Source organism: Arabidopsis lyrata, assembly GCF_000004255.2.
Source record: "Arabidopsis lyrata subsp. lyrata unplaced genomic scaffold ARALYscaffold_3, whole genome shotgun sequence".
Taxonomy (NCBI): Eukaryota; Viridiplantae; Streptophyta; class Magnoliopsida; order Brassicales; family Brassicaceae; genus Arabidopsis; species Arabidopsis lyrata.
In genome coordinates, this window is record NW_003302553.1 from 4967026 (window position 1) to 4980444 (window position 13419).

Consider the following 13419-nt stretch of genomic DNA (forward strand, 5'->3'; position numbering starts at 1 on the left):
AAAGTTGAAAACAAAAAATATTGTTACATGAGAGTCTGAGACGTAAGAAGCCAAGAGAAAAGATAGTGGAAGAATGTCTTTTTTCCTTTCGTGTTTACACATAAGGTTGTGTAACAAATATACATATAATATTTTTAATATTAAAATATCAAAAAAAAACAAAAAATAATACTATCTACTGCGTTTTTGAATGTACCGCAGGGTAAAATCTTTTTGATATTTCGGAAAGCAGTCCAAGGTAATATCAGCTGGACAATTCCGCAATTTGGTTTTTTTTTTTTTTAGAAAAACGCAAATTTGTTAAAAATTTATGATTGGTGAAAGTGGTATGGTTTTACCAAAAAAAATAAAAAACCGCTTTTTTTGTGTCTCCATTCACAACCTATATAGCGTAGAATTTTTTGTGGTGTTCATTTTTTGATTTTTTTCTGAATATTATAGGTTACTTACCAGTGAACTTTCCACTTAATTTACTCGAGCCAAAAAAGCAACACCACAAGATTTACAGATTCCTAACCAAACTTGTAATTCTTTCTTTCTTTCTTTCTTTTGTTTGTCATAACAAACTGTGTAATTTCTATACAGTAACCATAAATTTGCTATGGGAATATATAAAAATTCGATTATATTCATTTTTCTCATGAATGAAATCAATTCGCAATGATATCATATCCCGATAATATAGGCCAACGAGAAATCAGAATTTTGTGAGCCCATAATCCGATAAAGGACAATTTCGTAAATATATAAAGTTAGGAGGATGTTTTTGTAAATAATAGGAAATGTAAGAAATGGAACAGATGCGAATATGCGATTGATTGACACGAAGATGTGTCTTCACTCCCTCTTCCCTTGTTATCTTACCAAACCGAAGTCTGATAATTTTCCCGACAGAAATTTCGTCTGGGAAAAATGGCTACATTTGCACTTCCCTTCTGCGAAATTCCCGAAGATCTCCAGCTCCGCATCTTGTCCTTCCTCTCCCCAGCAGAGATCTCCTGCTTCGCCTGCACATCTAAACGCTTCGCCTCGCTATGTCAAGAAGACGGCAAAATCTGGCACGTTATGTGCGATCAGCGATGGGGCAAGAAAACGAAGATCCAGAAATGGGGAAACGGTCAAATCCCTTATAGACTCCTTTACAAGACTCTAAAGGGATTGGAGAATCTAATTGGATTCTGGCGTCTCTGCGGCAGAGCAAATCCCGCAGCTTCATCGCCACCGCTTGTTTTCTTCGATTGGGGTCCTTCTTTTGTATTGGGATCTAGAGTTTTATCTACCGGAGATGATACTTATCAGGTAAAGAAGACACCTTTCCTCTTATTGGGGATTTCGTCGGAGGGACGAACTGAGAATTTCTTGGATCTCGTCGGTGGTAATCTCAGATCTGTGGATGATGATCTGAAAGAATTAGAAGCTTCTGACAATCTCGTCTCGGTGGATGTGAATTTCATGGGGAATGGTCATATCATGGTGGAGGAGAATCGATGTTTTATCAACAACAATCTTAGAGAAGAGCAGAAGAGCTCAGGAGACGAGAGTGATGATTTGATCTCATCGCCCGATTTTTCGGAAATGTACACTCAATTGGCGAATAAGACGAGTCCAGGCGGTGATAGAAGGAGACAGAAGAGGAAGGAGAAGGAGAGGCAAGCGTCGAGGACTAAGTGGGAACCAGAACACTTTCTCAAAGTTGCTGATTGCTCCCCCACGCCTACTAAACCATTACAAGGCTTATGGAAGGTCTCAATTATAACTCCTTATAGTTGATTTCAGCTTTATCATATTATCATTGATAATGTTCGAGATTGATAAAAGCCTTGTCTTTAAGGTAAAGGGGCAAAATTTAGTTGATTGAAAAGAACATTCTCTCATTGGTTAACTCTTCCTTGTGGTGATGATGGCTGTGTTGTTAAGTAGTTTATCTCCGTTGGAACCACAATTCATCAGCTAATTGTAAATGATTGTTGAACTCGGCAGGGTTTCTGTGAGGGGAGCATGGAGTTATATCTGGTCAAATACGATGAAGTTGGAGGCATTATATGCAGGAAAGTAGAGGACTTGTCTCTCTCACGGTACACTCCTCCTGTGTTCTGGACACCCAAACATGCGTTTATCAGATCTCCCTTTTCAGCCGAAGAAGAGCTGCTACTGAATAGTCGAATCCATATTAGCCATCTCGCCGAAGTTCATGAAAATGTTGTATCTGGAATTTTGTACATAAAGTCTAGTTACGATCTGGTGTTGCCAGGAGAAGCGGCCAATGGCCTTGGTTTTCTTAGAGGTGAAGGGCGGGTCTGGTTGTATGAAAATGGCACTTTTGGTTTCGGGTTTCTTCGAGATCAATTTGTTATCGATATGAAACGTGTTGCCCTGGAAGATGGTTGTCTAGCTGACGAGATAGAAGCTTCTATGTGATTTCTAAATTCTGATGGTGATGGATTATCACCGTTTTCTGTACATAAAAGAGTTTGGTGACTTTTGAACTTTTAAGTTTAGTCATCCTAAACTAGGATTATGGAATATCGCCTTGTATTTCTTTGTTTTGTATAGATTCTGTAACAAATAAGAGATTTGTTTCAAAAATAAGAGAATTTGTGGATTTACTTGTAGAGGTTCATGTATCAATTGTTCAAAAAGGATAATAAATTTGCAGCACTGGTCAATATACTGTTAATGATGCGGTTTCTACAGCAAAACTTTTCCAGCTGCGTTTCCCATAGCCATGTAACCACTTGCGGGGATGAAGTCCAATCTGCAAGGGTAATGCATCGTTGTTTGGTGGCTGCCATTTTGAGAAGACAGTAAGTATATGGACAAGCTTTCTGGTGTTTTTGTTCATCGTATAAACTAGCTAGAATATGAGCATCATGGTTGAAGAACTTGATGAAAAATCTATTTTGGGAGTGAGATTGTCCACTCTTTTTAACAGCTTTCTCTTGCCTTCCCACAAACTCAAATTTCTTGTAGGTTTTACGATCCCTCTGTCCCTTTGCAAACTGCAACGAGAGTGCCACACGTGCTGCATTCATCGACACCTTTGTATAACCATTTCATTGTTCTCAGATCCCAGAGGTAGACCTGGTAAGCATCATCACTGAATGCTAAGGACCTACTGAACCGTTCACATATCTTTTGTTGTCGAAGACACAAGTAAACAAAAGCTATGGTTTAGAGTCTCTACCAAGCAAAGGGCCAATTTTTGTCTCCAAATCAAACCTGTACAAGAACTTTCTTCTTCAGACAATGACATGATAAAAAAAAAATTGGGGGTAGAGAGTCGATTTAGTAATATAGAGAAAGTTGGAGATTGGTTTTGTAAATGAAGAAAACAAAAAGTAGTTGTAAGGAGTACAAGTATTTTAGTCATGCCATTGACCATACGAAGAGATGAGTCTCCTTTTTCTATATCTACTAAACTTCTTCTCACTTTCCCATTTCGCTTCTCTCTCTTTCCCAAATTACATCTCAAATTACACAATCCAGCAAACACCTTTCTCTCTCTAACAGCTTCGAGCTTCACTCATGGCTGCTTCATCCTTTGTAGACGGTAACCAATCATTCTAAATTTTCTCTACTTGTACACACATCTCTCAACTTTTTCAGTCTTTTCCATACGATCTAGAATTTTATGATCCGATTTTGGTTTCTTATTTGGTTTTCGTTAGGCAGAAAAATATATGTATATATTCCCTTAGCTTTGATTAATTGTTATGCATAACTGTCGGGGAGAATCTTCAGACATGTGATCTTCATGGTCCCTCGTGAATTTTGTCTGTGAAATACCAAACCACCCATATGTTTCAAATGAATTTTGTATTATTATTATATCCAAAATGATATAAACTTGATTGATGGAATAATTGAATTTTCTGTTTGGAGTCTCCCAAAGTTCAGATAGAGATGTGTCTTTGTTGTATATATTCCAGATCTGGGTAGTTGAATTTTGAGGTTTTTGTTTTGGTCTGTCGAAATTTTCAGGAGAAAGAGATATGGAGAAAGGAGGAATGATTTTACAGTCGAGTGAGAATCAAAATCCTTTGATAGATCTTTCACCAACACCTTCACCTTCTGCAACTGCTACTGCTCCAGCTTTGGTTTTGTCTAACTCAGGCAAGAGAATGGATCCTTCACCAACACCTTCACCTTCTGCAACTGCTACTGCACCAGCTTTGGTTTTGTCTAATTCAGGCAAGAGAATGGATCAAGCTGGCAAGAAAAAGTATGTTAAGCAAGTTACGGGTCGGCACAACGACACTGAGCTGCATTTAGCGGCTCAACGCGGTGATTTGGACGCTGTACAGCAGATTCTCAAGGATATTAACTCTCAGATGGAAGGGATTCTGAGTGGGGAAGAGTTTGATGCTGAAGTTGCGGAGATACGAGCATCCATCGTGAATGAGGTGAATGAGTTGGGTGAGACGGCGCTCTTCACTGCTGCCGATAAAGGACATCTTGATGTTGTCAAAGAGCTCTTGAAGTATTCGAGTAGAGAGAGTATTGCTAAGAAGAACCGTTCTGGATATGATCCACTTCATATTGCTGCCATACAGGGTCATCATGGTAATGTTCGCCAACTCTTGGATTGGCTTTTGATCAAAATGAAGTTCCAGAAAAAATTTTCTTCTTTATGTAAACTATAGTATGTGAATAAGAATGGTTGTTTCTTGCAGCTATTGTTGAGGTCTTGCTAGATCATGATTCAACGCTTAGCCAGACATTTGGCCCATCGAACGCTACTCCACTTGTGTCTGCAGCTATGAGAGGCCATACAGAAGTTGTGAACCAGCTCTTATCCAAAGCAGGGAATTTGCTAGAAATTTCTCGGTCTAACCATAAAAATGCCTTGCATCTAGCTGCAAGGCAAGGACATGTTGAGGTCATAAAAGCTCTTCTCTCCCAGGATCCTCAGCTAGCAAGACGGGTTGACAAGAAAGGACAAACTGCACTTCACATGGCTGTTAAAGGGCAGAGTTCTGAAGTAGTGAAACTACTGCTTGATGCAGATCCTGCTATTGTTATGCAACCAGACAAGTCTTGTAACACAGCGTTGCATGTTGCGACCAGGAAGAAACGAGCAGAGGTATGCATCACTCCGAGAGTTTGATTCATTTTCAGATTTTTGATTGGGTCTTCACATTTTGGAATATTCTTGCAGATTGTAGAACTTTTGTTGTCACTGCCTGATACCAACGCCAATGCTTTAACCCGGGAACACAAGACAGCGCTTGACATAGCAGAGGGGCTTCCCCTCTCAGAAGAATCTTCATACATAAAAGAGTGTCTTGCTCGTAGCGGGGCTCTTAGGGCGAATGAGCTGAACCAGCCAAGGGACGAGCTGAGAAGCACTGTCACCCAAATCAAGAACGATGTACACATCCAGCTGGAACAGACGAAAAGGACGAACAAAAATGTGCACAACATTTCCAAAGAACTCAGGAAACTCCACAGAGAAGGGATCAACAATGCAACCAATTCTGTAACTGTTGTTGCTGTATTGTTTGCAACTGTAGCTTTTGCTGCTATATTCACAGTGCCGGGAGGAGACAACAATGACGGATCAGCAGTGGTGGTGGGCCGAGCATCATTCAAGATCTTCTTCATCTTCAACGCACTTGCATTGTTTACTTCTCTGGCGGTTGTGGTTGTCCAGATCACATTAGTGAGAGGAGAGACCAAAGCTGAGAAGAGGGTAGTGGAAGTGATCAACAAACTCATGTGGTTGGCATCGATGTGTACATCTGTGGCATTTTTGGCATCTTCATACATAGTGGTTGGGCGTAAGAACGAGTGGGCGGCTGAGCTGGTGACGGTGGTTGGGGGTGTGATAATGGCTGGCGTTCTTGGAACCATGACTTACTACGTGGTGAAGTCGAAGAGGACGAGGTCGATGAGGAAAAAGGTGAAGAGTGCTCGAAGGAGTGGTTCCAACTCGTGGCATCATTCAGATTTCTCTAACTCAGAAGTCGATCCCATTTTCGCAATCTAAGATGCGTAAAAAAATCATGTAAATATATTGTTGTATTTGGTGAAGAGAGCTAAACGATTTAGTGAAAAAGCCCCCTGACCATCAAAAAGCCAACACTATTGTCAACAATTAAAGGTTTACACTGCTCAACTCATTTTGTAAAACAGTTAACCATTATCTTCGGAAAGCAAAGAATATTGGAACAAAGCATTGTAAGAGAGGTCTGTGCTTTTGTTGGGAAATCATTTGTATTCATGTTTGATCACTTCAGCTGCACAGCTCTGAGGTTCTTCGAAGCATAAATCATCTCACGGACTGGATACCGTTTCTGAGCTGCTGACTTTCTGTAGTTACTTAAGATCTCAAGCTTGCTTGGAGAGTAAAGAAAAGTTGTTGAAATCTAAGGAAACACCACACACAACCACGATAGTATTTAACTTAGATTGAGAGAGGTGAATAGCATTCTATTTGTCCCACATGATCCAAAACAACACAGAATGATGCGAGGCTTGCTATTTTTGGGTTCAAAAGCGATATCTAGGCTAAGTATAAGCCATGGAAGTTAACTCATTACACCAGCAACTGTAGATGCACAAAACCAAAATTGGTAGCCAACAATTCAGAGTTGACTATTAAGAAACCAAATTGGTAGTCCAAACACATCATAGAACAGCACATTTGGATTTAAAATCTCTTACCTGAAACTTGTTGGATTATGCAATAACAGTTATAATTATAAAGGCGGCTGCAAAAGAGGATTCAAGGCCAAAACAAGTGTTATTAATTCACCAATTCTCTTCTAGCAAACAACAGAATAAGATAAGCCAAGCTCAATCCGCTACAACATAAACCAGATAACACTGATTCTGAAATCGGAGCTCAAAGGAGTAAATCCACAATAGCAATTTCTAAGAGAAATCCATTTGATAGAATACTATTTTTACTCCGGAAGCACAAACACGAAAGGAGACTGATAATTGAAGCATTTGAGATCAAGAAACTGGAAAATCCATTCCCTCTATGCAACAACAGTCTCATTTTCCGTCGCCGTTGGTGCCTGCAACGTATTGACGAGATCTAACGCCGGCCAATGCAAAGAACCAAGCATCATACCATAAACATCGGAACGAGAAGGCATCGTCTCAATGACCTTGTAATCTTGAGGAGCGTACAATTTCTCCTCAAAGACAGCACCGCCTAAGTTATTGTCGTAGAGCTTCTTCTCTTTCTGGAAATTGATGAAAGTCTTCAAAGCAGCAGGTATATCTTCAGATTGAACGAAGAGCCAAGCGTTCATACCCTTCATACATGGCTTCAGAGATTCCCATTTGGTTCCTTCTAAGGCTTTGAACACCAGAGTGTTCTTGGCGACGAGGAGCTTCGTGTTTGTGTTCTCACGGAGGATTCCACGGAGCTCTTGTAATTGCTTCACGCTGAGACCGTTGTAGTTGATTCCGGTAATGAAATGGCAGTTCTCTAGGTTGATCTTCGTCTTCCCTGCAACGAGCAGAGCTCTTCTGAGGCTAGACATCGATCTATACAGAGGCTAATTCAAATGGCACGATTCCGATTCCGATCCCGAAGAAGAAACCGTGAGCTCCAGATTCGAAATGAGAAAGCTAGGGTTCTTACTTCAGACTCCAGAGAAACGGAGAGGTTTACTTTACTTACACAGTGGTCAAATTGGGCTTATTTGAGTTGGGCTTATTTGATATGACAAAATTATAGTATTATTTTTACAAATTCCAAATTTTTATGATTTATAGATTTTTATATTTGTCCAAATAATCTGAAGCATCGTTCATTGAACTAAGCAAATAACAACTAGAGCTAATCAAATAAGAAAATCCACAATTAATAGCAATAGGATTCACAAATAATTGTATCGAATTTGATATTTTCTAAGCCAATCTTCACCTTTCTCGTAGTAATCCGTCTTAGTAAAGGCGTTCCCCAAGAAGTTCAAATTAGCAGCAAACGCAGATGCTCCACGCCATGCATCCAGCACTGGATCCATAGCTCGAACCACGTCTATGGGTGATCCGCACGGTCTTATCATCCTAATCCCACATTCCAACCGCTCTTTCATCCCTGGAAGAAGGCTACACCCGCCCGTCATCAGTATCGAGCTCGTTAGCCTCTCCTCTAACTCTTTCTCATCGTGCGGTAGCCTTCTTATTGATGTACCGGCCATCTCGTCTAAGCCTACTTGGTCAATCCCAATCAGGTTTGGATGGAACAGGATCTCAGGGCAACGGAATCTTTCGATACCAATCACTATCTTGTAGTCTTCCTCTGTTAATGGACGAACACGAGGCATCTCCCCTGATGTCTGACTCGATTCTCCTTCTACTTTCTGCACAAATTTTGGGTCTATTTCCTGAAGTCTAGATGATAAACGAGCCAACTCAGCCTCGTCTGAATCAGGTTGTTCGTCATCGTCGTCATTATCCTTGCTCATAAGTTTGTAGAGCTGCCAATCTTCATCTCTAGTACCAAACGTATCCTCGCCTTTCCCTCTATCAAACGCTGCTGTAGTCAGCAGACGCATTCTCTCCCTCTGTGCAGCACTTAGTCGCTCGCCTCGCCCAACACCTCCAGACTTGTTATTCCCATTACTGGACCCGTTTGTTTTCAGACGTTTCTTCTGCTCAACTCTCTCCAACACTTCCTTGTACTGAGCTTGCATCTCCACTAAGTAAGACTCTGGGTTCTCACTACAACCAGAAGACAGACAAAAACAAAGGATTATTATTTGCTCCCTTTTTTACCTTTCTACCATTGACTAATAAAATTGGTATACATACCGACGTCTTTCCTCCTCTAATTCATTTCTTTTTTCTTTTTCGAGTTCCTCCTCATTACGCTTTTGTCTAGCTCGTAGCCGACCCTCTGCTGTTGTTTTAAGAAACATTTGCCTCCTCTTGTCCTTAAGCTGCAAGCAGCAAATGAAAATTAAACCAGACTCTCACATGAGTAAAGGATTTCTCACAATTCTGGAAACAAACCTGCTCAGGAGTAAGTATATCATCGGGGACATTCATAAGAGGATATTTTTCATTATTAAGAGAATCAGTGTTCTCTTCACTCTCAGCTGGTTCATTCTTCGGCTCGCCCCTTGCTTTTCTAAGCGATTGTGTCACTTTCGTAATAGTAGATTCTAGCTCTTGCCTGGACGCGTAACCGGTGTCTGACAAAAATGTTGGAATATCATCCTCTTCAACCTGGTCAACTTGCTTCAAAAGGAAATGCAAGCTAGTCAATTGATTATCCATTTCATTTATCTTGGACAATCTCTTTGCTTCAGCCATTTCTCGCAGCCTTTGACCTTGTTTTTCTCTTATAGCTGCCTTCCTTGCAATCTCTTCTTCTGATGGAGGAACTTCGGTGGGAGGAGGTATCCATGGAAGCTGCCAATACCTTGTTTTCTCTTCAGCTTCTTTTGTTCCTTCCTGGTCAATAACGATCACATAAATTCAGTTTACTAGCGTCACAAACTGCCTAAAAAAGGAAATGAGTAAATCAACTGACCTGGAATAACCGAATTTCAGAAGCATAGTCAGGTGCGATATAACAGTGTTCCAATTTCAAATCTTCGGCCTTCTCCCATGTAAACCTAGACCTTTTGTGAAATTGAACATGGCGAGGAAAACATATCAAATCTTGAAATGTGAGTAATCACATTGAGAAGATAGATCCAGTGGAAGCACTCACGAATGAAAAGGGTACTTAAGTGACAGAAGCTGCTTTAAATAATCAGTGACATGATATCCACCAATGTTAGTTCGGCAGGATCCTTTATAAATAGGTTCTCCGTCGACAAACTGATAACCAATGAAACCATGTACCAGATGAATAAGCATTATCAGACTAATGACTAAGTGTATCAGGAAAGGAATTGTTTGAGACAGAATATAAATAGGGTTGACACCAGCTTGAAATCACAATAGTCATAGATACATACCGGAATGGCGTGTGTTGTAGTGAATCCAGGACAGAGGACAATTCCATCTTTTTTACAAATTCCATGTAGTTGATTGTACTTGTAGCTGAAAGCAGCATCGACTCCAAATACTGTGACGACATGAGAGTTAATGAATTAATGAAAGCAATACACAAAAGGTTCCATAATTACTATCAAACATTTCATTCAAGAAGACAATCAAAATCAGAAACCAAAGAAATAACTAAGATTCATACCAACTGCAGGCACTCCATAAGTCTCAAATAGCAGTTCTGCCATTTTGCTTCGAGATTGAACTGGATTGCATGCACATTCAGTGATTAGGATTGGATGATCAATCTGTACTGCCATCAAATGACGTTAAAGCAAGAGACAAATTCTGACAGAGAGTAAGATGAAACTGAAAATCAAGATGAAAAAAAAGATCTAGAACATACCCCTGATCCGTTAGCACCCAAACGATCAAAGGCGAAGTCAAGAATCTAAAAATCAGAAGAATCAATTAGAAAAGTTGCACGGGTTCTTCAATAATTGCATTATTTTAATGAGCATAAACATCAAAGAACTTGGAATACGAGATAACAGTTAAACAAGCCAACCCACATATAAAAATGAAAAAGAGCAGAAGCACACAACAAGACATGATGGGAGCAAGAAAGTCATGGAATAGAAGACCTTACAAATCATACATACAATACAATACGGTAATTGAAAAAAAGGGTATAGAATACTTACATATTCCATGATCTCAAACTGATAAACCACATTGCTGTCAAAAGGGGAACGTGGTCCAGAGCGAGTGCAATCAAAGTACTTCATCATGGCAGGATCCTGGTCGCCAACAATAGTAACTGTTTCACCTGTACTAGAGAGAAGACCAAATCAATACAACATTACACATGGATACAAACAAACAAAGAGAAAAGAATTTAGAAGCAGAGCAACTTATAAGCAAAATAAGATAAAGCATAGTCATATATACATATCACTAAATCGCAGCCAAAACATCAAGCAGCTCAGCTCTAGTACTTTGAAACATATCATTGGCTCAAGTGTTACTCTAGCAGCAAAACAAGGAATTAAGAGGCATACAAACACTAAACACTAATAATGTGGGAAAGTTGACAAAAACCAAGACCTGTAGCTTTGTGGCGTGGTCTTTGCACGATATTGCGGAAAACAACACGAGGCTCAGTTTCTCCTGCCCACCTAAAAAACTCAAGAGAATTTCATAACTAAAACGATTTTTACGAATTGGGGAAGAGGAATACTACATACCAAAAACCTCAAGTTAGCGATAAGAAAGGAATTTAGGGTTTATGGAAAAAAGTACCCGATACGGAAGTAGGAAGCGCCATTATCGATAACAATGGGAATCGAAGATGGATAGGTATTGTAATCAGTCTGCCTACGTATCCTCGAAACGAACGCCATGGCTTTCTCTTCCTTACTGTGTTGATTTAGTCGCCGCCGTCGTCAGTCATCGACTGATTTTGTGATGTGTAATTCGGGCACCTAGTGCTCCGGTGAAAGAACACGAATGGAGCTTCGTGACGTGGAAATTATTCAATTAGGCCCAAAAGGCTGCGACTTCAAATTCCAATTCTATAAATAGTTTAACAAAGACGTTTTAAACGTAAGCCGTCTTAGCTCAGTGGTAGAGCGCGTGGCTTTTAACCACGTGGCCGTGGGTTCGATCCCCACAGACGGCGATTTTGTGTTCCGTCATGCGTTGTCTTTTTGCTCTTTTTTTTTAACTGAATAATCCGACCAATTTTTTCCAGCTGATAAAGCCCAACGGACAATGTGTAATAAAGTTTTGGGCCTTTTTGACTTTCCTTGCAATAATTAACACTCGGTCTTCTCCAACCTAACAATTATTCTAGGGTTTTAGAGTTTCCGCACGGATCACGAATCTCCCTCTCTCTATCACTTGACACTTTCAATAGACACTCTCATCATGACTACCGAAGAGAAAGAGATCCTCGCCGCCAAATTGGAAGAACGAAAGATCGATGTAATTGATAATTCTTCTACTCTTACATATCTATCATTCCCGGATTATTTATAGCTGCTAAGTCTTAAGTCTGGAAATCATTAGACTGTGTATTCAGATTTTTGTTCTGTTCCTGCCCAGATCTTGGTTATTGTTTTGTTTTGTATATGCTACAATTGGAGGAGCTTATAAGACTTTAGATCTCAATTTATATTTTTTTTTAAATCACTGTGAATTCTCAGTTTTCCTCATTACTTCAATTATTGATTTGACATATTAGCTTTATGTCTGATTTGTTGTAGCTCGATAAGCCCGAAGTTGAGGATGATGATGATAACGAAGACGATGACTCCGATGACGATGATAAGGATGATGACGACGCTGAGGGTAAGTCGCCTTGCTTTTGGTTCTCTTCACTTAAGCTTTCTACATTTTTCATTGATCAAATTACTGGAATATCGGTATTGATCCTAGTATTTTTATTTGGTGACACTCACAAGTTAGTGTTAATTATGTAGCAATGATAATTATTGGGCCATAGCTTGAAAGTTTTGTTAAAATGAATCCATCTTCTTTGTTTCAAGAGAATCTTTGCATTGACTTGTGTGGATAGTCATGTTTGTGCAACTAAATATTATGATCTTTTTTATTCTTGTTGGTTCATTATTGATTGGTGATTGGAAAACAGGACTAGATGGAGAGGCAGGAGGTAAGTCAAAACAAAGCAGAAGTGAGAAGAAGAGTCGCAAAGCCATGCTTAAGCTCGGGATGAAACCCATCACTGGTGTTAGCCGAGTCACTGTCAAAAAGAGCAAGAATGTTTGTGTTTTCTCTTGGGCATTCTATCAATCTTAATTCCACTTATTCACACAGTCAAATGTGTTGATCTGTTATGTTGACATTGCTTTGGAACACAGATCTTGTTTGTCATATCAAAACCTGATGTGTTCAAGAGCCCAGCATCAGACACATATGTGATCTTTGGAGAGGCGAAGATCGAGGACTTGAGCTCTCAGATCCAGTCGCAGGCAGCAGAGCAATTCAAGGCTCCAGATCTCAGCAATGTGATCTCAAAGGGTGAGTCGTCGAGCGCTACAGTGGTTCAGGATGATGAGGAGGTTGACGAGGAAGGTGTTGAGCCAAAGGACATTGAATTGGTGATGACTCAAGCAGGAGTGTCTAGGCCTAGGGCAGTGAAGGCTCTCAAGGCTACAGATGGAGATATTGTCTCTGCCATCATGGAGCTTACCACCTAAACCAAAATCTTTTCAACTTTTAGATGTGGTTTAACCTGAGTTATTTGCCAGAGATTGCCAAAGAAATCGGAAATTTTTGGTTTCAATGTTTTTTTTTGAAGTGATTTTGAATGTTGTATCAGTATAAACCTCATAAGTTATTGATTTTCAGTTTGATTTATATCGAATATCAAGTGTTTGCCGTTATAGTTATGAGTATCTGACATATCCTTCCGAGGGAAAGTTAAAATTTCTC

General features: G+C 39.9%; 5 protein-coding genes and 1 non-coding gene across 6 annotated transcripts; 4 read left to right on the forward strand and 2 right to left on the reverse strand.

Annotated features, from left to right (window-relative positions):
- The first annotated feature begins 828 nt into the window (after window positions 1–828).
- Window positions 829–2624, forward strand: LOC9320965 (F-box protein At3g12350). Its single transcript, XM_002882729.2, has 2 exons — window positions 829–1743; window positions 1981–2624. The coding sequence occupies exons 1-2, from the start codon at window positions 913–915 to the stop codon at window positions 2416–2418; spliced, it is 1269 nt and encodes a 422-aa protein (XP_002882775.1). The 5' UTR covers window positions 829–912; the 3' UTR covers window positions 2419–2624.
- Window positions 2625–3394: 770 nt separating this feature from the next.
- LOC110230256 (ankyrin repeat-containing protein ITN1) lies at window positions 3395–6186 on the forward strand. The gene is made up of 4 exons (XM_021032575.1): window positions 3395–3550; window positions 3982–4563; window positions 4674–5083; window positions 5159–6186. The coding sequence occupies exons 1-4, from the start codon at window positions 3526–3528 to the stop codon at window positions 5987–5989; spliced, it is 1848 nt and encodes a 615-aa protein (XP_020888234.1). The 5' UTR covers window positions 3395–3525; the 3' UTR covers window positions 5990–6186.
- A 540-nt stretch (window positions 6187–6726) lies between these two features.
- Window positions 6727–7689, reverse strand: LOC9318842 (50S ribosomal protein L10, chloroplastic). Its single transcript, XM_002884853.2, has one exon. The coding sequence runs from the start codon at window positions 7497–7499 to the stop codon at window positions 6987–6989; it is 513 nt and encodes a 170-aa protein (XP_002884899.1). The 5' UTR covers window positions 7500–7689; the 3' UTR covers window positions 6727–6986.
- Window positions 7690–7711: 22 nt separating this feature from the next.
- On the reverse strand, window positions 7712–11503 carry LOC9320966 (actin-related protein 5). The gene is made up of 11 exons (XM_002884854.2): window positions 11266–11503; window positions 11071–11141; window positions 10668–10792; window positions 10370–10414; window positions 10169–10271; window positions 9933–10042; window positions 9683–9792; window positions 9500–9590; window positions 8977–9420; window positions 8776–8903; window positions 7712–8685 (listed from the first exon to the last, which is right to left on the reverse strand). Exons 1-11 carry the CDS (start codon window positions 11364–11366, stop codon window positions 7839–7841), a joined length of 2175 nt encoding a protein of 724 aa, XP_002884900.1. The 5' UTR covers window positions 11367–11503; the 3' UTR covers window positions 7712–7838.
- A 69-nt stretch (window positions 11504–11572) lies between these two features.
- On the forward strand, window positions 11573–11644 carry TRNAK-UUU. The gene has a single exon. It is a non-coding gene; the product is annotated as a tRNA-Lys (tRNA).
- A 156-nt stretch (window positions 11645–11800) lies between these two features.
- On the forward strand, window positions 11801–13372 carry LOC9320967 (nascent polypeptide-associated complex subunit alpha-like protein 1). The gene is made up of 4 exons (XM_021032653.1): window positions 11801–11949; window positions 12231–12315; window positions 12617–12747; window positions 12846–13372. The coding sequence occupies exons 1-4, from the start codon at window positions 11893–11895 to the stop codon at window positions 13182–13184; spliced, it is 612 nt and encodes a 203-aa protein (XP_020888312.1). The 5' UTR covers window positions 11801–11892; the 3' UTR covers window positions 13185–13372.
- Window positions 13373–13419: the final 47 nt, after the last annotated feature.